This window comes from Syngnathus scovelli, chromosome 1, assembly GCF_024217435.2.
Source record: "Syngnathus scovelli strain Florida chromosome 1, RoL_Ssco_1.2, whole genome shotgun sequence".
NCBI classification, from domain to species: Eukaryota; Metazoa; Chordata; class Actinopteri; order Syngnathiformes; family Syngnathidae; genus Syngnathus; species Syngnathus scovelli.
The window spans coordinates 8,535,862-8,556,483 of record NC_090847.1 but is presented as its reverse complement, the minus strand read 5'-3'; the positions used below and the strand labels follow the sequence as shown (position 1 = coordinate 8,556,483).

The 20,622-nt window shown below is 44.6% G+C and overlaps 1 protein-coding gene across 2 annotated transcripts; it reads left to right on the top strand.

The window, feature by feature from the left end:
- The first annotated feature begins 7,673 nt into the window (after nucleotides 1–7,673).
- Nucleotides 7,674–20,610, top strand: scyl1 (SCY1-like, kinase-like 1). 2 transcript variants are annotated; one of them, XM_049746248.2, is made up of 18 exons: nucleotides 7,674–7,865; nucleotides 8,681–8,821; nucleotides 9,724–9,831; nucleotides 9,933–10,159; nucleotides 10,297–10,387; nucleotides 10,663–10,818; nucleotides 11,014–11,172; nucleotides 11,531–11,638; nucleotides 15,574–15,687; nucleotides 15,764–15,919; nucleotides 16,533–16,721; nucleotides 16,815–16,890; nucleotides 17,700–17,894; nucleotides 18,111–18,262; nucleotides 18,401–18,490; nucleotides 18,584–18,883; nucleotides 19,203–19,281; nucleotides 19,486–20,610. In XM_049746248.2, exons 1-18 carry the CDS (start codon nucleotides 7,758–7,760, stop codon nucleotides 19,608–19,610), a joined length of 2,574 nt encoding a protein of 857 aa, XP_049602205.1. In that variant the 5' UTR covers nucleotides 7,674–7,757; the 3' UTR covers nucleotides 19,611–20,610. The 2 variants fall into 2 exon arrangements, with proteins under 2 accessions (XP_049602205.1, XP_049602204.1); XM_049746247.2 differs by having other exon boundaries at nucleotides 19,483–20,610.
- The last annotated feature ends 12 nt before the right edge of the window (nucleotides 20,611–20,622 follow it).

Here is a 20,622-nt window from a genome sequence, read left to right as displayed (position 1 = left end):
ATTGTTTTAATGACCAGAAATAAAACATTTGTCCAGCTCAAACATCTGTTGTGCCTATTTTATTCATATATTTTGTTGTTGTTTGTTACAACCCTATTCCAAATGATACCTGAAAAACGTGTATAGGTACTCCAAAAATATCACTGAATGACAACTAAAATAATGCAGACAAAATTGTTGTTTTCACTTTTGTTTAATAATTGTGTTTTAAAGATTATTACACAGTCAAATACAGTTGTCTCCTTCATAAATACTTCTATTAACACAAGTAAATCCAAATGAGCCCTTTCTTTATTTTGCTTAGTTGTCACGTGAATGTGGATTGACTGCATCCTGTTCAACAGCCCACTCATTAATTCGTTCATTGTGATAGGACAAACCCGGTATGTGTTTGATCACTGCCCCGGGCCGGTGATTCATGATGAGGGAAGTGTAAATGAACGAATTTTGCCCAGACATAACCGGCCTAGTGGAGAGAGTAGCCTGCGAATCTGCACGTCAGAGTTGGGGGGATGGGCTACTGATAAACCATGTGCGTGAGAGACGTGACTGAAACCATGGAGTCACGCTCACGCTGCTCCCCCTCCTGGTCAACAAAGAAAACTGTTTGGCATGATATATCATATTGGGTGATTTGACGTATGCTACTCGTTTAAGAAAAACGCCACACGTTCCTGATATTTTGACGGAATACCGTGTTTGCGTGTTGCTTTAATTCTTTTGATAAAACAACGCCAACGGTGTTTGACGTACGAATACACATCAGAAGCTTTGTGACAAAGATTTATCACAGGAAAGCTCATAAAGAGAATGACATTGACAGCTCGGCGTAGGTTGACGTATTAGGTAAATCAACTGCTTGGTATTACATTTTTCACGGAATTCTCAACGGGTTTTTTTCTGGACACGACCAGCTGTATTTGGCATCTTGCTTGCTCCCTTCCCACGTCACTGGTAATTTTCCATTCCGGTTCATTCTAGATGTTTCTAGAAATATGTGGTTTATTTCCATACATCCGTTTTAGAATTGGACACGTAATCCCAGATTCATCAAGAAAGTATTGATGACTACTGCAGCTAAAATAACCGACCAGTGTGAGATTACAATTACGTGTATACGACTGTGCGACAAACGTACATAGGGTAAATGATATTCACCGAAAAGCACAGGATAAATAGTTCATGGCTTTGGCACAAATAACATTTGATGACCTGGCTATTTGACATTGTTTCGACGACAAAGGCGTATCAACTGCAGTAAAAGGGAAGTAGACCCAGTGTCATGCTCGAAGCTTCAGTAATATTACTCCGCACGACCGTTGACTCTGACGTCAGCTGTTTTGTTTCAAATTTAAAATTGGTCCGAGAGAACTGGAGTAACTAGCTTTACAAAAAATAACCTTTTTTTTTACTTTAATTACTTAATTACTGTAGTACAAAATTTAATTAATTATTAAACACACAAATCAACCCCTTTTTCATGCGCTAAACCCAGATGTACTTTAATCCTAACAATCGGCTTTGACAAATCTGTTTATTTACTTAGCATTTATTTACTCAAGAATTATAGACAGAACATGCATACAAACGTTTTGTTAGGCCTAAGCAAGTATATGTTGCAACCAGAACTACTTTTTGTGTCGCATGAATACGTAGCCCTACCCGTGACCGAACCACTCGAAGCGTATAAAATGACCGCCATTTTACTTCGAGTCACATTGCTTCGAATCTTCATACGCTTTCCTTGCGGCTGCACAGGTGAAACCGTTCTTTTTGTCATTTAGATTATTTTTTTTGTGACATTCTTTTGTTAAAGAATGCGGAAAGCGGCTTAGAATTACGTAGAATGTAATGTAGGACTTCTGTTGTTCGGGCAGTAAATGAACGGTAGTTGGCATCTTGTCTCCGGTCTTTTATCAGTGTTTATTCGCCGTTTGAACAGACTTAACTCAAAAAATGGCTCTTTTAGCTCACCGTAAAACAAGCTGGCCTTTATCAATTCATAGTACAATTGAACTTTTTCGTAACTTAGCGGTTGTAAAGTTGGCCAGCCTTTCACTTGATGGCTGAGTTGCTGCCAAAGTTGCATTTTTACTCGTTTTACCATAAACTGCTTATTTTTTTAAATAGCCTGAAAATGTATTACGGTCTCATTTATATAACCGTTGTTTTTGCAAAATGGCCGCCGTGACGTAAGACCTATAACTAGTTTCATTGGATGGTTTGGACTACGTGTATGTGTTCCATCTTCCATTTACCGACGTCAGTGGCGCAGATATTTTTCACCCCCCTTTTTTCCCCTTAAGTCTCGACTCTTGATAGCGATCAAGGACAATAGTTGGTTATTGAAACTGTGACCAAAGGTTGCTAGTCTTTTTACGATGTCCTTGTTAATTATGTTACTTGTTTATTTGGATTACAATAGTAGTCAGTGTGTCAGCCAACAATCAGACACTCGTTTGTGCTACTAACAAGCTAGTTCCGAAGGCAAATGCTAAAATCTGATGAGTCATCCCACTGATGGGGGGAAAAATGCGAGCCAGCATAATTTAAAAAACATGGTAGCCTGTACTTGTAGGTACTGCAACAAGCCATGTAAAATACTTTTTGTAGATGAGGCTATGAATTTCAAAAGTCACATTTTTTTGCCACATCAGTACTGAAAATGTTGAGTTGCTTGGATGAAGCTGTTTTGTGACTTCAAGGATTTTTTTTTTTGAAAATGCAGAAATTAAGTTGTAAGATTAGTTGCTCAATATTGAAGATTTTTTATTTTATTTTTTTTTTACTTTTTTGGCCCGATGGACTCAGTTTATTTGGACGAATGAACTTAGTTGTCGAGAGGAAAATGGACTTAGTTGTTGCGAGGAAGATGGACTTAGCCTTTAGAAGATCGTGGGATCAGCGACGAGTGAGGCCGACGCAGGGATGACGAAGTGGGAGCGTGTTGGGACCAGAGGGCGAACCAGGCAGGACAGGACCAGTGCGTGTGTTCCGACCAGAGGGCGAACCAGGCAGAGCAGAACCAGAGCGCGTGTTGGGATCAGAGGGGTCCAAAAGAGCAGACAGCAGCAGCCACCAGATGGAGCCAGTGGCAGGGTAGCGTCAAAGGTTCATCATTGAAGCGGTTCAGCTGATCCAGAGCAAGCCAGCCAGCCAGCCAAGCGGGTTGAACAGGGCCCAAACATCTTCATGCTACGGGTTAATCACAAAGGCGTTGGTTTGTATGATGGTAGAGGTATCTGTAACAGGCCCTTTTTAATACACAAACCTTTCTATAGGACCATTGTCTCGTACAGCTTTGTCTTCCCTTTTCCAGGCTATCTATAAAGTGTTGCGTACCTTGATCATCATTCCTGTTGCGTGCTGACTCGGCATGGTGGTGTCCACTGGGACGAGTACCTTGGTAGTGTGGCGAGAGCAGCGCCTTATTGGAATTCTCTACTCCCTGCGATCACAAGTAGTTCACCCAGCCAGCGGGAGAGGCAGTCCTTTGTTCGCTAGCACTACGTGAAGTTTGTCTAATTGGGTATCTTGTACACGTTTTTGCATGGGGAGGGAAGGGGGGGTGTTAACCAGTCTCTTCCCAGACTTCACAGCTTTCAAGTTTCCCATCGCAATGGCTTGAATACGAATCAACTCGGTGTGCCAACCACACAGCATTCAAGTGGACAGTTTTCCTCGCAGGATAGCAGCCTCTAATGTAGTCAACCTGGTGTAGCCAGAGCACATTTGGAATGTGGTAAAAGTCTCTTTACTAAGTCATTGCAATTCTGTACACGCATGCTGCTGTGGGTTGGGTATGGGGCTGTGTCTTTGTTACTTTTGCAGATAACTTTTACCAGCCCTTCGGTAAGCTACAGCCAAGCCTACGTCTCCACACATCTAAGAATAAGGTGGAAATTCTTCGCGTTCACAAATGCGGTATTTAATTACTGTAGGAAAAATATACGTAACAATTTGTAGCTTGCACTGCTGTGTATTTGGGTGGGGTCCTGTGGGGGAGGCCTTTTCCTTTGCATTTTTCAGTGTGCCGTGTCCTGTGCGCTTTTCCAATACCCGCGACCGCCTGGAAGTCTCCTAACTCATTGTATGTACACGTTCCTTGCGCTTCGAGCATCACGTAAGGCCATTAAGTGTATCCATTTTTAACTTTCATTGTCTGGTAAAATTCCTCCATTGCAATTCCTTTGCAATTAGTTGACATACTTTGTATTGATAATACAATGAGTGAACTATTTGTAAAGGATTCTTTTCTACCTGCATAATAAATGCATAGCTTGTTGCGATTGAATACAGTATTGGTATGCATTTGTTCTTTGGGGGGCTTTTGTGGGGGAGCTCTTTTTGTGCTTTTCAGGTATTTAAGCTTGGAGCTTTGTAGCACATGGATGTGACCAGGGCTTGAGTGCTCCCTTTCAAAGTGGAAATTGAAGGCAGATAAGTGGATTCCATCAAATATTGATGTTGGAAAGCAGCTAAATTCCTAAAACCTGCTGATGGGTTCCGTATGCCCAATGGGCAAGGCCGCCCTCTCAAAAGCAACTTGCTATACGTAACTTGATACATAGCATTGCTTTGTCTTGTGCTGAGATACACATTTGATGGGCCTTGATTGTCATATCTGCAGTAAAGCATTCGGGCAAGGATAACAATAGTCAGTTCTACGATTTTTTTTTTTTTTTTAAACATGGGACTTGTGAGGGTTGTAGGGGTTGTTTTGTCCGTCTCTAATTCTACAGAGCACTCATCAAAGGAGGAATGTGTACTCCCTTGACAACGCAAGATTCTTGCTGACCTATGAAATCAACAGTCACATTGTCAGGTTTTAATGTAGTCTCATTTAGTCCTCAGCTACATGCCCTTGCGCAACGGTGCAAGTGGCAAGTCTCTATGCCTTGAAATAGAGATGTCAGCCATCACGCAACTGTGTGAAGTAGAACATTGTGTAGCTGAGAAAAGCTGTGCATTGTGCAGCTTGAACTAGATTTGAATGCAATGCAAATGTGTTGCACTTAAATTAGCACTGGTTATGGTTGTTCGTGTCCTGCGCTTCTCTTTGCAGAGCTCAGGTTGTGACACTCGTGCAGAAAAGATGTCATCTGACCAGGAGACTAGTAAGATGTCAATCTTGTTTGTCCAAACAGCTGTAGACAAAGACATCTTGGAACTGGCTTTATGTTAACCTCAAATGAATAACAATGCTTTACTAGAGAATTCCTCTTTGGCCAATGGGCACCCTTGCTTCACATCTTAAAACTTAAGATGAGTAGAAATTTTGAGTTTTCTGTGCTGGGTGTTGTGTAGATCACTCTGTTTCAGATTGTTTTCGTCTGTCCACTCCGACCTCGCCTGCCCGCCTCTGAATGCAAAGTCATCTGTGGAAGCCGTCGATGAATTTGTAGCCCCTGAATGACATATCAACCCTTTGTGCGCTTGAGCTTAAAGCCGACATCCTTCGCAGAAGCCCTGCTCTTTCTCTTCGTGTGTGTGTGTGTGCGCTTCTTTCCGTTTGGTTTCTCAGGTCAAATTTCCAAACACATTTTCTATTTGGCACCTGGGATGGGCTAGCCTGTGATGGAACGGAGAATCCAGTCACTTAGATCAACAGCTGCAAGTTTACCCCCCCCCCCCCCCCCCCCCATACGCATCATTTGTATGTTGAAAGTTAAGTAATTTCAATTCTTACTCTCCATGCTATGGCTTTAAAGTGTAACTACCTTTGCTGCATGTACATCAGCTCTGCATAACCTGTTTGTACTTTGTGCGTTATGTTTAGTTACAATGCCAAGCTTTGGGAGTTTGTGGGGTGGGCACAACAATCTTGTCTTTTCAGGATGTTTTTCAGCATTAATCACTCAAGGCTCACATCTTAAACCTCTGCGCCAAGCCGTCGGATGCCTTGATTCTGCCTTCCTAGTTTTGAAATTGTGCTTCACTGCGGGAGAGTAGCTGGCCATTAATGTGGTTTCGCCTGGTGGTGGTAAATGAAAACCTTACATTGGTATGTTTTGGGGTGTATATATGGGAGGGGAGGGGGTGGGGAGCCTCAAATTGTCTGTTTTTCCCCCCTTACAACAGCTTTGACAGTTCATTCGACCAGGAGTGTCCAGTATCGTTCATGAGGGGAAAATGGGCTTTGCGTACCACCTGAGATGCTGGTATCACATGTAATGAAGGGATCCTCTTGAATCACCCCACCATACATTATAGTTGCGGGAAATGCTGGGGTGCGGGGCAACAAGTTGTCTTCTAGTTTCAGCTTCGTGTCCAGACTTAACCTGTGCGGTGACAAGATCACATAGTGGCCAGGTCGTCATGGGTTTTCTTTTCCTGGAGGAACAAGCTCCTTGCTTTGTTCCTCCAGGTTTTGCTTTTGCCCACAATACAGTAAGAACAAAAAGCAAAAGACTCCGGTGGTGGCACTCCTGACTTTGTCGGGATGGGGTTCAATTCCCTGCGGTGTCTTGCTTTTATCAGTACTGTGGGTAAACTAGAATTCACACCATGACTAAAGTACTCAGCTGTCAGGGATCTTGCATGAGGCTTGTGTACAGGTAAATTGTCAACTCATCAACACACACATGATTTAAGATGTCTACATTGCACTTGTGTTGGCAAATATGTATCATGACCTTGCCCTCTAGGATATCTTATTACTAATGAAACTGATGTATGATTTAAAAGGTTGCAGAGCTATCACAAAATGTGTGCCATTTATGATAGTAATAACTGGATGCCAATGTGCTATGTCTGATATGGCCATTTAAATGACTGGTTATATTGCAGCAACCAAATGACCATTGGAGAGGATTTAGCCGCTTCTGCTGGCGGTCTATCCTACTGGCATGACCTTACCTTCGACGTTAGGAAAGCTTCATTGTCCATTTTTAAAACTCATTTGCATACTTGTTTTAACTCTTGGGCTTTTGACTGACAATATTTTTATTTTAAATTTAGTTTTCAGTGTCTGATTCTCGTATATGTGAAGTGATTTGAAACGCTCTACAAATAAAATATAGAATAACAATCACACTGCAATGATGTAAATGAGTTTTTATTCATATCAGAATAAACCAAATGGCTACTGGTTGGTGAAGTATAGCTAAAGGTGAGTGACATTTCAATTTGGTCCTTGATAGCATTTACTAAGTGTTAAAGCACATGATTTAAAATAAGTAGTCTAATAAAATTAATTTTAGCGAATTAGAATTGAACTATTTAACCATCACGAACTTGGTGACTGGATTCTCCGTTCCATCACAGGCTAGCCCATCCCAGGTGCCTTAGTGGTCAAGTTTTTTTTTTTTCTTTCCCGTTCAAATTTGCCATTGCTTTGGGAATAGGCAAAATATACATGGCTGTTAATTACAATCCTACCATAGTGTCTGATGTATATGAAGAAGTGCTTTTTAATAAATTATACCTGTATAAATCACACGGGCATGGGGAAAACATGCAAACATCACACAGGAAGACTGGCGGTGGAATCGAACCCTGCACCTCTGAACTCCGTGAAGCGGGCGTGCTAACCAGAGGGCAAAGACAAAAAATAGCCAAGACTCAAAAATACATTTTACAGACAATATTTTGTGCTAAGGGCAGAATTTAATGTTAAGTGCGGAAATGTGCATTAAACGGAACCAATAAGTTGTTTCATGTTTTTCCGGAAGCATATCAACCAGTTCCGGTTGCAAGCGAGCTGTTTTCCACTTGGTAGAGAGTATGTTTGTTGATGAGGTGTGAAGTGGAAAGAGATGTGGTCCTTTTTTGCCAGGGATCCCGTCAAAGACTTTGCTTATGAAATTTTTCCAGACAGCCAAGAGAAGTCTGGAATATGGTCGTTACATCGGGGCAAGCGAAAGGTAAAAATTTACAAACCTCTACCGATCCTTAGGCAACTTGGCTAGTTTTGGCCTATTGAAGCACACAAAAAATCACAGCTCTTCGTTATTTGCATTTACCTTTCAACGATACTTAATGTCTCGCTTTTTCTTTTGGTCTTCTCTAAATTTTGATTTAAATGACGCCTCATTTTTGCTCTCAACAGCTTATTCCGGTCACGTAATTGTCGCCACGTCACCCAGTGTTAGCAGGATCAAAAGCCGCAATAGTCAGATTTAAATGGCTTCATTTTTCAAATATGTTTGTGTTTTTGTTGTTTTTGTTTTTTATACGTGTGGGTGTATAGATCCTAGGCAAGCCAAACTATCACAAAATCGTCAAGCTGGGCAATACGTGATGTCAGTGTCCAATTGTTATCGTCGCCGATCACTTTACATCATAATGATAACCAACAATAGACTTAAATATAAACTATGCGCATCAGGTTGTAGAGGTTTTGAGCTTTTTAAATGTTAAGACGACCTTAAAACAGTATATGCTGTACACGTGAACTTACTATAAACTGGTTAATGTCCAACTGTTCACTTCTTCTGTACTTAGGCTGATGAATAGTCAAATACCCGCCCTTCTTTAAACAACCAGCGTTCAGACAAAAAAATAAATAGAAATATGCACTGTAATTCTAGTGATCAACGTATTAAGTTATGTTTCATATATTTGATATATTATTGGAAGACATTTTTAATGTAACCTGCCAATCCTGTGAATGAGTACTTAACTAAAAAAAGTGCAATTTAAATCCAATGCATCATCATCAATTTCACACTTTCGTCAGTCCAATGCAGAGCCAGTGTCGGTGTTCGTGCACGAGGTGGCTCAGGGGTCGGAGCAGCAGACTCAGCTGGCAAAGGCAGCCTTCAAACGGATGAAGACCCTTCGCCACCCCAACATCTTGGCCTATGTTGATGGCTTGGAGGTACGTATACTTCATTATGAGGGTCAGTTGTGCAAACATGCGTTGATAACCAGGTGAGCCGTTTTGTGAACTTGTGCGTCCACTGTGTCAAATGTCCCATCCATCCTTCATTCGGGCTGTGTCTTTTTTTAAAACCTTGATTTGAGTTTAATTTGTTCTGTGGCCAAGCTCATTTTCAAGTAAATAGTTTGACAAGCAATCAAGCCAAATTCTAGTGTCATGGCAACACATAGGATAAGAATAATACAACAACAAAAATCCAATATTAAATGATGCATAAGGTTACTGGTGTGAACATACTTGTATCAAATAGAACCTTCAATAATTACCACTACTCGCACGATACTTGAATTGCTTCACAATCAAGTGTTGATTTGGCCTTCATTGAACTGTGAACAGCTGAATAGTGAATCTACACAGCTCAAATAATAAAAAAGGATGTTGTACCAAATGCATAAAAAAAAGACAGAAAGACTTTGTATTTTCATGCATGTCCAAAGGATCTGGAGAGTTGTTGGCCTTTAATTGTATCGTGCAGCAGCTGATGCTACCAATCAGTGTTTTTATCAGTTTAATATGAAAGCCGCACCAGAGCAGGTTTCATTGAAGAAGCCCTTCACGGTTTACAACCATCCATTAAAGAGAGCAACAATGCTCAAAAATGAAATACACGACACTGATGGATTGCCTGTTCCTGTAACTAGGGTTGGTTGCTAAAATTATTGTTTGGATAGCTATGTGGCCCGGTACCAAATAAGTCGCTGGACTTGTGTTTGGGGAACCTCAGATCTACAGTATGTGGTAGTCACAGGAGCCATCAAACTTTTTCAATTAATTTGCTCTTTCTGATGAGGTTTCTGTGCGAGTGTGTTCCAATTTGTCTTGTGCTAATCTCATTCCAGACAGAGAAGAGCTTGTACCTGGTAACTGAACCGGTGACTCCACTGGCCATTCATCTAAAGGGTGTTCCAAGTGAACTGGAGGTCTCATGGGGTCTACATCAGATAATAGTAAGTCACTTCTTTAAAATGTGCTAAGGTTATTTTGGTTGAACCCCCCCCCGAAGCACCCTCTAACTTGTACTCCGCTTGTTGGTTTGTTTTTCCGTCAGAAAGCTCTGAGTTTCTTAATCAATGATTGTCACTTGCTCCATAACAACTTGGGCTTGTGGGCCATCTTTGTTGATCGAGCTGGCGAGTGGAAGCTGGGGGCCCTCGACCATGTTTCCCCGGAACAAGGTGATCCAAACGGGGCCTCGCTCCCTGACCCAAAGTCTATTTACCCGGATATGGAGAAGTATGACCCGCCAGAGATGCCCAGTTGCAGTGGGGAAAAATGGTGAGAAATTCTAGGAGACAGCATGTTTGTTGGTCTTGTTAGAGATAGCATCATGACGGCAAAAGACAAAGAATGTCACAAATAGATGGCCAATACCCTTCCGCTTGTCTAAAATAAAATTTCTACAAAAATTGCAGGGCAGGGGAAGTGTGGCGATTAGGCTGTCTTATCTGGGAAGTGTTCAATGGGCCACTTGCCCGCACGTCTTCACTTCGTTCACTTGGGAAGGTGAGTTACTTCAACACTGTTCTTCTTTCACTTTTCACTATGAATCTTCAGCATTATTCTGCACTCTCAAATACTGAAATACTATATTTTGGTTTTGAGCTTTTTAATATTTTTGTCAAGTTGTACTTGATATTTCAGATATTCTACATAGTTAAAAAAAGAATAATAATGAAGAGTTCATTTTTATTTCCATTATGTCGCTGCAAATTTGTTAGTGAACTGCTTTATGATGAGTGTGCTTCAGTTTGCCGGATGGTTCATCTCTGCACTCACAGATCCCCAAGGCTCTGGTTCCTCACTTCTGCGAGCTGGTGGGTGCCAACCCGCGAGCTCGGCCCAATCCAGCCCGCTTCCTGCAAAACTGCCGAAGCCCTGGAGGGTTCCTCAGTAACAGCTTTGTGGAGAGCAACCTCTTCCTGGAAGAGATCCAGGTCCACCTTCTCGCATAAAAATACATACATTCATGTAGAACAGTGATTTGTTGTGACATCAATTTTTATGTATTTGCGCCATGAGTTGGGGATGTCGTAAGACATAAGGTGCCAGCTCCACAAATTTACATATTAAGGCTTTCTGTAATCAATCATATAACTTTTGGGATAACATCAGATATAACGCTTTCTCAGATTAAGGAGCCAGGGGAGAAGCAGCAATTTTTCCAGGACCTGAGTGAGAACCTGGACTCTTTCCCAGAGGACTTCTGTAAACACAAGGTCCTGCCTCAACTGCTCACCGCCTTCGAGTTTGGAAATGCAGGCGCTGTAGTCCTCACACCGCTTTTCAAGGTCAGTCCTATTCTGAAGACCTGTCAATACTAGAGTCGCTGTTAGTGGCGACCTCTGAAATCGATTGTGGGCATCCCAGGTGTTCCCAGTATGTGTCTGTAATTACCTTTTACAATGACAAATGCAAAATATGTATGTAGATTTCTTTGCTACAACACACAACTTTCAGTGTGTTGAAATTTATGATCAGAATTACCACTGATTGTGCTTTCTGCAGCCAAGATAATAAATGATAGTGCTTGACCAATAGGAAATGTCATACAAGGCATTTCCAAACTGGCAGTCTTGAATGATTGATGTTTAGAACTCATTTGGAAGGGACATTTGAGCTCAGGTGTCCTAAAAAAATGTCCACCAGGTGGGGAAGTTCCTATCTGCTGAAGAATACCAACAAAAGATCATCCCGGTCATCGTAAAGATGTTTTCCTCAACGGACCGGGCCATGAGGATACGACTGCTCCAGCAGGTACACGTTTACAATGCTAACATTTCTCCTTCTTGCAGAACTGACAATTGAGTTTCACGGGCTAGTAATCTTTAAGTTATTAGAATCAGGGGCCAGACAAAGCACGGCTCATAGAAGCCCCTTATGATGAGTAACATAAATGGACTTCGTTTTCCCTCGCCCGGACGTGGGTCACCGGGGCCCCCCTCTGGAGCCAGGCCTGGAGGCGGGGCTCGAAAGCGAGTGTCTGGTGTCCGGGCCTTTGCCCATGGGGCCCGGCCGGGCACAGCCCGAAAAGGAAACGTGGGTCCCCCTTCCCATGGGCTCACCACCTGTGGGAGGGGCCAAAGGGGTCGGGTGCAGTGTGAGTTGGGCGGCGGCCAAAGGCAGGGACCTTGGCGGTCTGATCCCCGGCTGCAGAAGCTGGCTCTTGGGACATGGAATGTCACCTCTCTGGCTGGAAAGGAGCCCGAGCTGGTGTGCGAGGCAGAAAAATTCCGACTAGATATAGTCGGACTAGCCTCCACGCACAGTTTGGGTTATGGTACAAGCCCTCTCGAGAGCGGTTGGACTCTCTTCCACTCTGGAGTTGCCCACGGTGAGAGGCGTCAAGCAGGTGTGGGTATACTTATTGCCCCCCGGCTGGGCGCCTGCACATTGGGGTTCACCCCGGTGAACGAGAGAGTAGCCTCCCTCCGCCTTCAAGTGGGGGGGACGGGTCCTGACTGTTGTTTGTGTCTATGCACCAAACGGCAGCTCAGAGTACCCACCCTTCTTGGGGTCCCTGGAGGAAGTGCTGGAGAGCGCTCCTTCTGGGGACTCCATCGTTCTACTGGGTGACTTCAATGCTCACGTGGGCAATGACAATGAGACCTGGAAGGGCGTGATTGGGAGGAACGGCCCCCCCGATTTGAACCAGAGCGGTGTTCTATTATGTTTAAACATAAGGGTGTCCATGTGTGCACTTGGCACCAGGACACCCTAGGCCGCATCGACTTTGTAGTCCTGTCATCGGATTTGCGGCCGCATGTTTTGGACACTCGGGTGAAGAGAGGGGCGGAGCTGTCAACTGATCACCACCTGGTGGTGGGTTGGCTCCGATGGTGGGGGAAGATGCCGGTCCGACCTGGCAGACCCAAACGCTCTGTGAGGGTCTGCTGGGAACGTCTAGCAGAATCTCCTGTCAGGAAGAGCTTCAACTCCCACCTCCGGCAGAGCTTTTCCCACGTCCCGGGGGAGGCGGGGGACATTGAGTCTGAGTGGACCATGTTCTGCGCCTCCATCGTTGAGGCGGCCGACTGAAGCTGTGGCCGTAAGGTCGTTGGTGCCTGTCGTGGCGGCAATCCCCGAACCCTCTGGTGGACACCGGTGGTAAAGGATGCCGTCAAGCTGAAGAAGGAGTCCTATCGGGCCGTTTTGGCCTGCGGGACTCCGGAGGCAGCTGACAGGTACCGGATGGCCAAGCGGAACACGGCTTCGACGGTTGCTGAGGCAAAAACCCGGGCGTGGGAGGAGTTTGGTGAGGCCATGGAGAATGAGTTCCGGACGGCTTCGAGGAAATTCTGGTCCACCATCCGGCGTCTCAGGAGGGGGAAGCAGTGCAACGTCAACACTGTTTACAGTGGGGATGGCGTGCTGCTGACCTCGACTCGGGACGTCGTGAGTCGGTGGGGAGAATACTTCGAAGACCTCCTCAATTCCACCTACACGCCTCCCATTGAGGAAGCAGGGCCTGGAGACTCTGAGGCGGATTCTCCAATCTCTGGGGTCCAAGTCACTGAGGTAGTTAAAAAACTCCTCGGTGGCAAGGCCCCGGGGGTGGATGAGATCCGCCCGGAGTTCTTAAAGGCTCTGGATGTTGTGGGGCTGTCATGGCTTACACGCCTCTACAACATTGCGTGGACATCGGGGACAGTGCCTCTGGATTGGCAGACTGGGGTGGTGGTTCCCCTCTTTAAGAAGGGGGACCGGACCGGAGGCTGTGTTCCAATTATAGGGGAATCACACTCCTCAGCCTCCCCGGTAAAGTCTATTCAGGGGTGCTGGAGAGGAGGGTCCGTCGGAAGGTCGAACCTCGGATTCAGGAGGAGCAGTGTGGCTTTCGTCCTGGCCGTGGAACAGTGGACCAGCTCTACACCCTCGGCAGGATCCTCGAGGGTGCATGGGAGTTCGCCCAACCAGTCCACATGTGTTTTGTGGACTTGGAGAAGGCGTTCGACTGTGTCCTTCGGGAGGTTCTGTGGAGGGTGCTTCGGGAGTACGGGGTGCTGAGCCAACTGATAAGGGCGGTTCGGTCCTTGTATCACCGATGCCAGAGTCTGGTCCGCATTTCCGGCAGTAAGTCGGATTCGTTCCCAGTGAGGGTTGGACTCCGCCAAGGCTGCCCTTTGTCACCGATTCTGTTCATAATTTTTATGGACAGAATTTCTAGGCGCAGCCGAGGCGTTGAGGGGGTCCGGTTTGGGGACCTCAGCATCGCGTCTCTGCTTTTTGCAGATGACGTGGTGCTGTTGGTTTCTTCAGGCCCTGATCCCCAGCTCTCGCTGGAACGGTTCGCAGCCGAGTGTGAAGCGGTCGGGATGAGGGTCAGCACCTCCAAATCCGAGTCCATGGTCCTCGATCGGAAAAGGGTGGAATGCACTCTCCAGATCGGGGATGAGATCCTGCCCCAAGTGGAGGAGTTCAAGTATCTTGGAGTCTTGTTCACGAGTGAGGGGAGGATGGAGCGCGAGATCGACAGGCGGATCGGTGCAGCGTCGGCAGTAATGCGGACCCTGTACCGGTCCGTTGTGGTGAAGAGAGAGCTGAGCCAAAAGGCAAAGCTCTCAATTTACCAGTCGATTTACGCTCCTACACTCACCTATGGTCACGAGCTATGGGTCGTGACCGAAAGAACGAGAATGAGTTTTCTCCGCAGGATGCCTGGGCTCTCCCTTAGAGATAGGGTGAGAAGCTCAGTCATCCGGGAGAGACTCGGAGTAGAGTCGCTACTCCTCCACGTTGAGAGGAGCCAGATGAGGTGGCTTGGGTATCTTATTAGGATGTCTCCTGGTCGCCTCCCTGGGGAGGTGTTCCGGGCATGTCCCACCGGTAGGAGACCCCGGGGACGACCCAGGACGCGCTGGAGAGACTATTTCTTTCAGCTGGCCTGGGAACGCCTTGGGATCCCCCAGGATGAGCTGGATGAAGTGGCTGGGGAAAGGGAAGTCTGGGAATCCCTCCTAAAGCTGCTGCCCCCGCGACCCGACCCCGGATAAGCGGAAGAAGATGGATAGATGGATGGATGGATGAATCAGGGCACGACCGATGAATTGGTCAGCTGATTTGTATCGGACAGTTTGGGCCCAATTCAAAATAATTAGACACTTCTGCTACACCTACGTTTGAAAAGTAAACAATCAGTTGTAGCGTCCATTGACAAATAGAGAGACTGAGATTCAGTTCTCCTGACCCATTTAGATCCACTTTAACTCGCAGTTCTAGGCACGCATCAGTGGTCCGTGCTGCTTCTCCCCCCTCATTCTCAGTCCCACTAGCCATCTATGCTACCACACCAATTCAGACTTTCCAACAGTGCTGGCACATCTGCTGAACAAAACGGGGCGGTGAAAAATGCTGCCCATCAAGGGCACCAAAAACACGAATGCCCTGTGGCAGCAGTAACATTCAGTACTGCCATGCTCATGCTGCCAAGAAGGCAGCAAATCTTTCCTCACTGGTTACAGTCGTTCTGAATGGCCCCATTTTCCTGTGGCAGTCCGCACTGCCTCGGCATAAAGTCACCTTCGCGTTTCACTTGTCCTTGACTTCCTCGTCGTCTGTGTACTCTGTCGGCTATTAAGCGCAGGTCTCGCTCGCCATTTTGGAGAGAAGCTATATATTACAACATAGTAGATTCTGTTTGTACTGAAAAGCTAAGTGCCATGCTCCATTTTTGTTCTCCTCTCTGCCTCTAGATGGAGCAGTTCATTCAGTATCTCAATGAAGCAGCGGTGAATTCCCAGATTTTCCCTCACGTTGTTCATGGCTTTACTGACACCAACCCTGCAATCAGAGAGCAGACGGTTAAGGTATATGTTCACTCCAAATGTAAACAAATGTTCACTTTAAGGTAAACTCACTAATGTCATCCTACGCTCTACTCAGTCTATGTTGCTGCTGGCCCCCAAACTGAATGAGAGCAACTTGAACCAAGAGCTCATGCGCCACTTTGCCAGGCTGCAGGCTAGGGATGAGCAGGGCCCGATCCGATGCAACACCACAGTTTGCCTGGGAAAGATCGCCTCCTACCTCAATGCGGGGGTAAGCCAGCCACAATAGGAAGGAATGCAAAACAGTAGAACAAAGAACATTTGGACATCAACATGTTTGGCAGTTCAACAAATTATTTCTCATGGTGAAGTCTTGAATTGAAAAATAATCAAGAATCTTAATAAAAACAGGGCTGGATGAGACGCAGCTGATCTCTTTTTCTTTTTTTTTTCTTTTTTTATTTTTATTAAATAAATATTTTCCCATCCACCTGTTCTTTGTGTACATGTATATGAGGTAAAACTTGCCACACATTTAAAAGGTTTTTGCATCTTGTTTTTGCACTTGTGATACAATGAACTAGACCTTTTTTTTTTTAACTTAAAACAATACCCTTCAGTACTTCCAAGTTTAAGATAGTGAAGTGAAACGTTTGAGCCCTGCATTTGAATTGAGCCCTCAATTTCAATTTTGTGGAAATTAATTTGTATTGTCATTGCTTCACACAATTATTTAGATAAGATGCACAAGTTCAAAAAGAAAATACTGTGTAGCAATATCATCAAGAGCATAAGCAATGTAGACTGCTATACATCATGTTTTTTTCAGACATGTTCAAAACAGAAAAGTAAATGCATAATAAACCTGATCCTTATCTTTGCAGACCCGACAGCGAATTCTGATTTCTGCCTTCTCACGAGCCACAAAAGACCCCTTTGCAGCATCACGTTCTGCTGGCGTGCTCGGCTTTGCTGCCACACACAACTATTACAGCCTATCTGAGGTTGCCGCCCGAATTTTGCCCACACTGTGCGCTATTACTGTCGACCCCGACAAGAGTGTCAGGGAGCAGGTATTCTCACGTTTAAGCGCACGCATTTGTGGCTTCATGCCCAATGCAGTCTCTTCAGTTGTTTGACTTTCTTCAACTTTGATATACTGTCAGGCTTTCAAAGCAATCAAAAGTTTTATCACCAAGCTGGAAACCGTGTCAGAAGATCCCACCAAACTGGCTGAGATTGGTAAGAAACACCTTTTTTTTTTTTTTTTTTTATATTGCTAGATATCAGATATCAGGTGCACTTGTATTTAACTATATAATCTCTTATTCTGATGCAGTAATGTTCTCCACCAACTTTAAAATTAAACATGCATTGTTGTTGTACTAAAACCAATCTGCAATCATGTATTGCATCAACATGGATTGTTAATTCATCTTTGTCAATGCAACATATTTGATTCACCAGGTGTACCAAGTGTTACGGCCTGTGAATTTTTATTTATTTTTCTTAGCAAGGAGAACTTCAACTTATTTGTTGTTGGCCGCCATGTTGATAATTGTGTTTGAGGTTGGTCAGCCTGATCCTGCTGGTGATAATTCAGGAATGGTTGTGTCCTCCCTCCATTAGGCTAAAGTTTCACAGATAAGAATAATTGGTGCATGGTTTGATGTCCTTCAGCTGGACAGCCAAAAAGAAGTTGCCTTAATTGGTGCATGATTTGATGTCCTTTAAAGGGGCACAGAAACAGAAGAGCTCAAGGGATTGCGCATCCTGACCGTAACTAGGAAGCTAACTTGTCTCTCCAACAAGATGCCATTTTTACATTTTGGGTTAGTGTTTGCACCTGATGCTCTTCAGCTCCAAAGTCCAAGTCCTTACAGATCAACTAACTACTGCTGCCCCAGAAATTCTAAAGAGTCAGTCACAGTTGCAATAATGGAATTACCTCATTCAGAGTAATTCAGAATATGTTCGTGAATAATGACTTTGTTAGATTTTTAAAAACACTGAAAAACGATAATGAATCCACAATTCCTTGTGTTTAATAGAAAAAGATGTTGGGTCGTGTGCTCAGCCACCCAGCACTGCATCCGGCTGGACCGGCTGGGCTGTGACTGGCATGACCTCACTGACATCCAAATTGATACGCAACGCACCGGGCACAGTGGGAGGAGCAGCGGCTGAGAGCAGCAGCCCTTCAAACGCCACCAGCGTGATTCCTGGCGCCACAGATGGAACCCCTGGTAAGGCGCAGATGAGAAGGAAACATTTCTGTACTAATGTCCGTGATAGAGGTCAAGCCCTGCCTTTGGGACTACGGATGAAAACTAGCTTTGTAGCTATGATCCGGCATAGTTAAATCCTTTTTGTACTGATGTTCATTATTGTGCATTGTCCCTATTCAGACAGACAGACAGACAGACATTTCATGTTTTTCCTCTTATCTTTCCTCAACTTAGGTTCTGTAGAGAAAGGTCCACGCACCTCCCAGACTCACAGCATTTCTGCTTCAAACCACGTGGACAGAGCACAGACTCTTGAAGGGATTGAAAACGATGAGGAGCCAGGAGAGCGCTGGGATGAGGAGGAGGAGGATTGGGGTAGTTTGGAGGTAGGGTTTATTTTAAATATGTGTCGTCTGTTCTCGCATTCTATCGTAGGAATGTGGATCCTCCGAATTCTAATGTTGTTGACCCTTGCGACATGCCACCCCCCCCCCCCCCAAAAAAAAAAAAAAAACAACAACAAGGATTCAGAGAAAGGTCAAACTGAAAAGGAGGACTGGACTACTGACTGGTCAGGAATGACGTCATCCAAAAAGAACAGCGCTGAACAAGAAGTAGGTATCCTTTTAGTTTGCCTTCTTTATCACAGAGTTTCAGACTTAAACTCACTCGCTGATACTTGGACCATCGTGATGCCACGCTTGTAGGCGGGCAGGTCATCGACCACCATGGCGGTGAAAAAGCAGAGCTCGGACTGGAGCAGCTCAGGCTGGGACGCCGATGACAGCTGGTCCAATGACAAAGAGGGACCGGGTCTGAGTTCTGCTGGCGAGGAGGGATGGGGGAACGAATGGGCTGAGGAGGAGACGGACGTTGTCGGTGCCGCCCTGCCCGAGGGGGTCCGCTTGGCCAGCGAGTACAACTGGGATAGCGGCAGCATGAGCAAAGGAAGCAGTCAGAACGACCTATTTGCAGGCGTGGCACAGAGAAACACGTCAGGCCCCACGGTAAGCGTGCAGAAATGCGTAAAACGGGCTATTATATTCTGAATACCGCACTGGGCACTAAAAGCAATTGTCTCAAATCATCTAATGATTATGACAATCTGTTTTCCCTATTTCTCTGGCTTCTATGTCCTTTTCATACTATGTTTTTACATTAGATTATTTGACGATTCTAAATTGTCCTTAGGTGTGAGTGAATTGCTGTTTGTCTACCCTGAGATGCGTTGGACCAGTTATGAAAATTTAAACAAGGTTGCCTTTTTGCTCCTGATAAATGAACAATTTACTAAATTTTGTTATTGTGTTGTTTTCCTGCTTTCAGCCTGGAGGTGGCTGGGGTACAGACGCAACGGGAGACTGGGGCACTGAAGAAAGTTGGGAAGCATTAGATGGAAATCAAGGTGAGAGCTGAAGTGTGTGTTTTGTTTTTACAGTCTAATTTAGCGGAGGAATGTCTTTGGATTTTTTGTAGTCAAAGCTAAGCAGAAGATAGTCGAATAGTAAATTTATGTCAATCAAGGGGTTGAACCTTCCTTGATGTTTGTTAACATAAGCTTGCATCACTTCCTGTGTTTCGTACAAATGAGTTTGTGATCACCCAGCAGGTCTGAGCAAAGCTGAGCTGTCCAAGAAGAAACGAGAGGAGAGGAGGAAAGAGCTGGAAGCCAAACGGGCAGAGCGCAAAGCTGCAAAAGGTCCCCTCAAACTGGGTGCTCGCAAACTAGACTGATGAGCCGATTAACGAGAGGTACAACCATGACCACCGACATTGACTGAAAAAGGGCCACAAGATGGAGGCTCCACATTCCTACTTTAGAGTCAATAAGAGTGGAAACTCTTCTTGGAACTGTTGCTCACTTGCACAACAAAGCTTTGGATGATCTGATGGTCATCACAGAAACTTGAGTTGGTGGTTGACAATGGAGCAATCACCACTTTGTTGTGCATTGTATTTTTGTGGATGGATGAATGGAAAAGACGCCAAAGGCAAAAGGAGTTGATGATCACAGTTGTAAAGTAAATGTATATAAAATGGAACATCCTGTCTTAAAATGACACTTTTTCCATATAGTAAAGATATTGCATATATGTAAAGGAGTTTCAAAATTTCTAGTAAGCTCACAAACACACTGTAGTTCCAGGCTTCATTCAGTCTGTGCATGCACTTTGGGAGGCTGATCAAATAAGTTTCATGACCTGGACCACTTGAACCAAAACCATTCGGGTGAGAAGACCGTTGGCCAGTTAGAGGTGTGCTGCTCATTAGGTTGCTTACATCCTGCAGCAGCAGCACTAGCATACAAACAGGTTGCAAATGCTTTCATTAGTTTGGCTTACATTTGCCATGAAGGTTTAATGGTGCAATGGACACATCTCTCAAATTAGCTAATTGCCCTTTTCAGCAGGATTTTTTTTTTTTTAACCACTGCTGACTGTGGGTCTGAGCAAACGAAATTCACTTCTGTCTTTCACAAGTGTTTTTGTGTGCCTTCATTTACTTTGCTGGACAAAACTGTTGGCTTGCATCCCAGTTTTGAATGACGTGGCCTATTTTATCTGTAAAAAACATACAGGGTTTAGCTTCAGGATGATATTGCTGCCAGGACCATTAATGTTGGATATAAGGAGTTGTGCCACATTAGCAAACAAAAACAGATACAGAAGCCTTTAAAAAGAAAATTCAAATCATGTAGCATGTTATTGGTTCTGAAATAAAAATATCAAATGCCTCTGAATGCCTC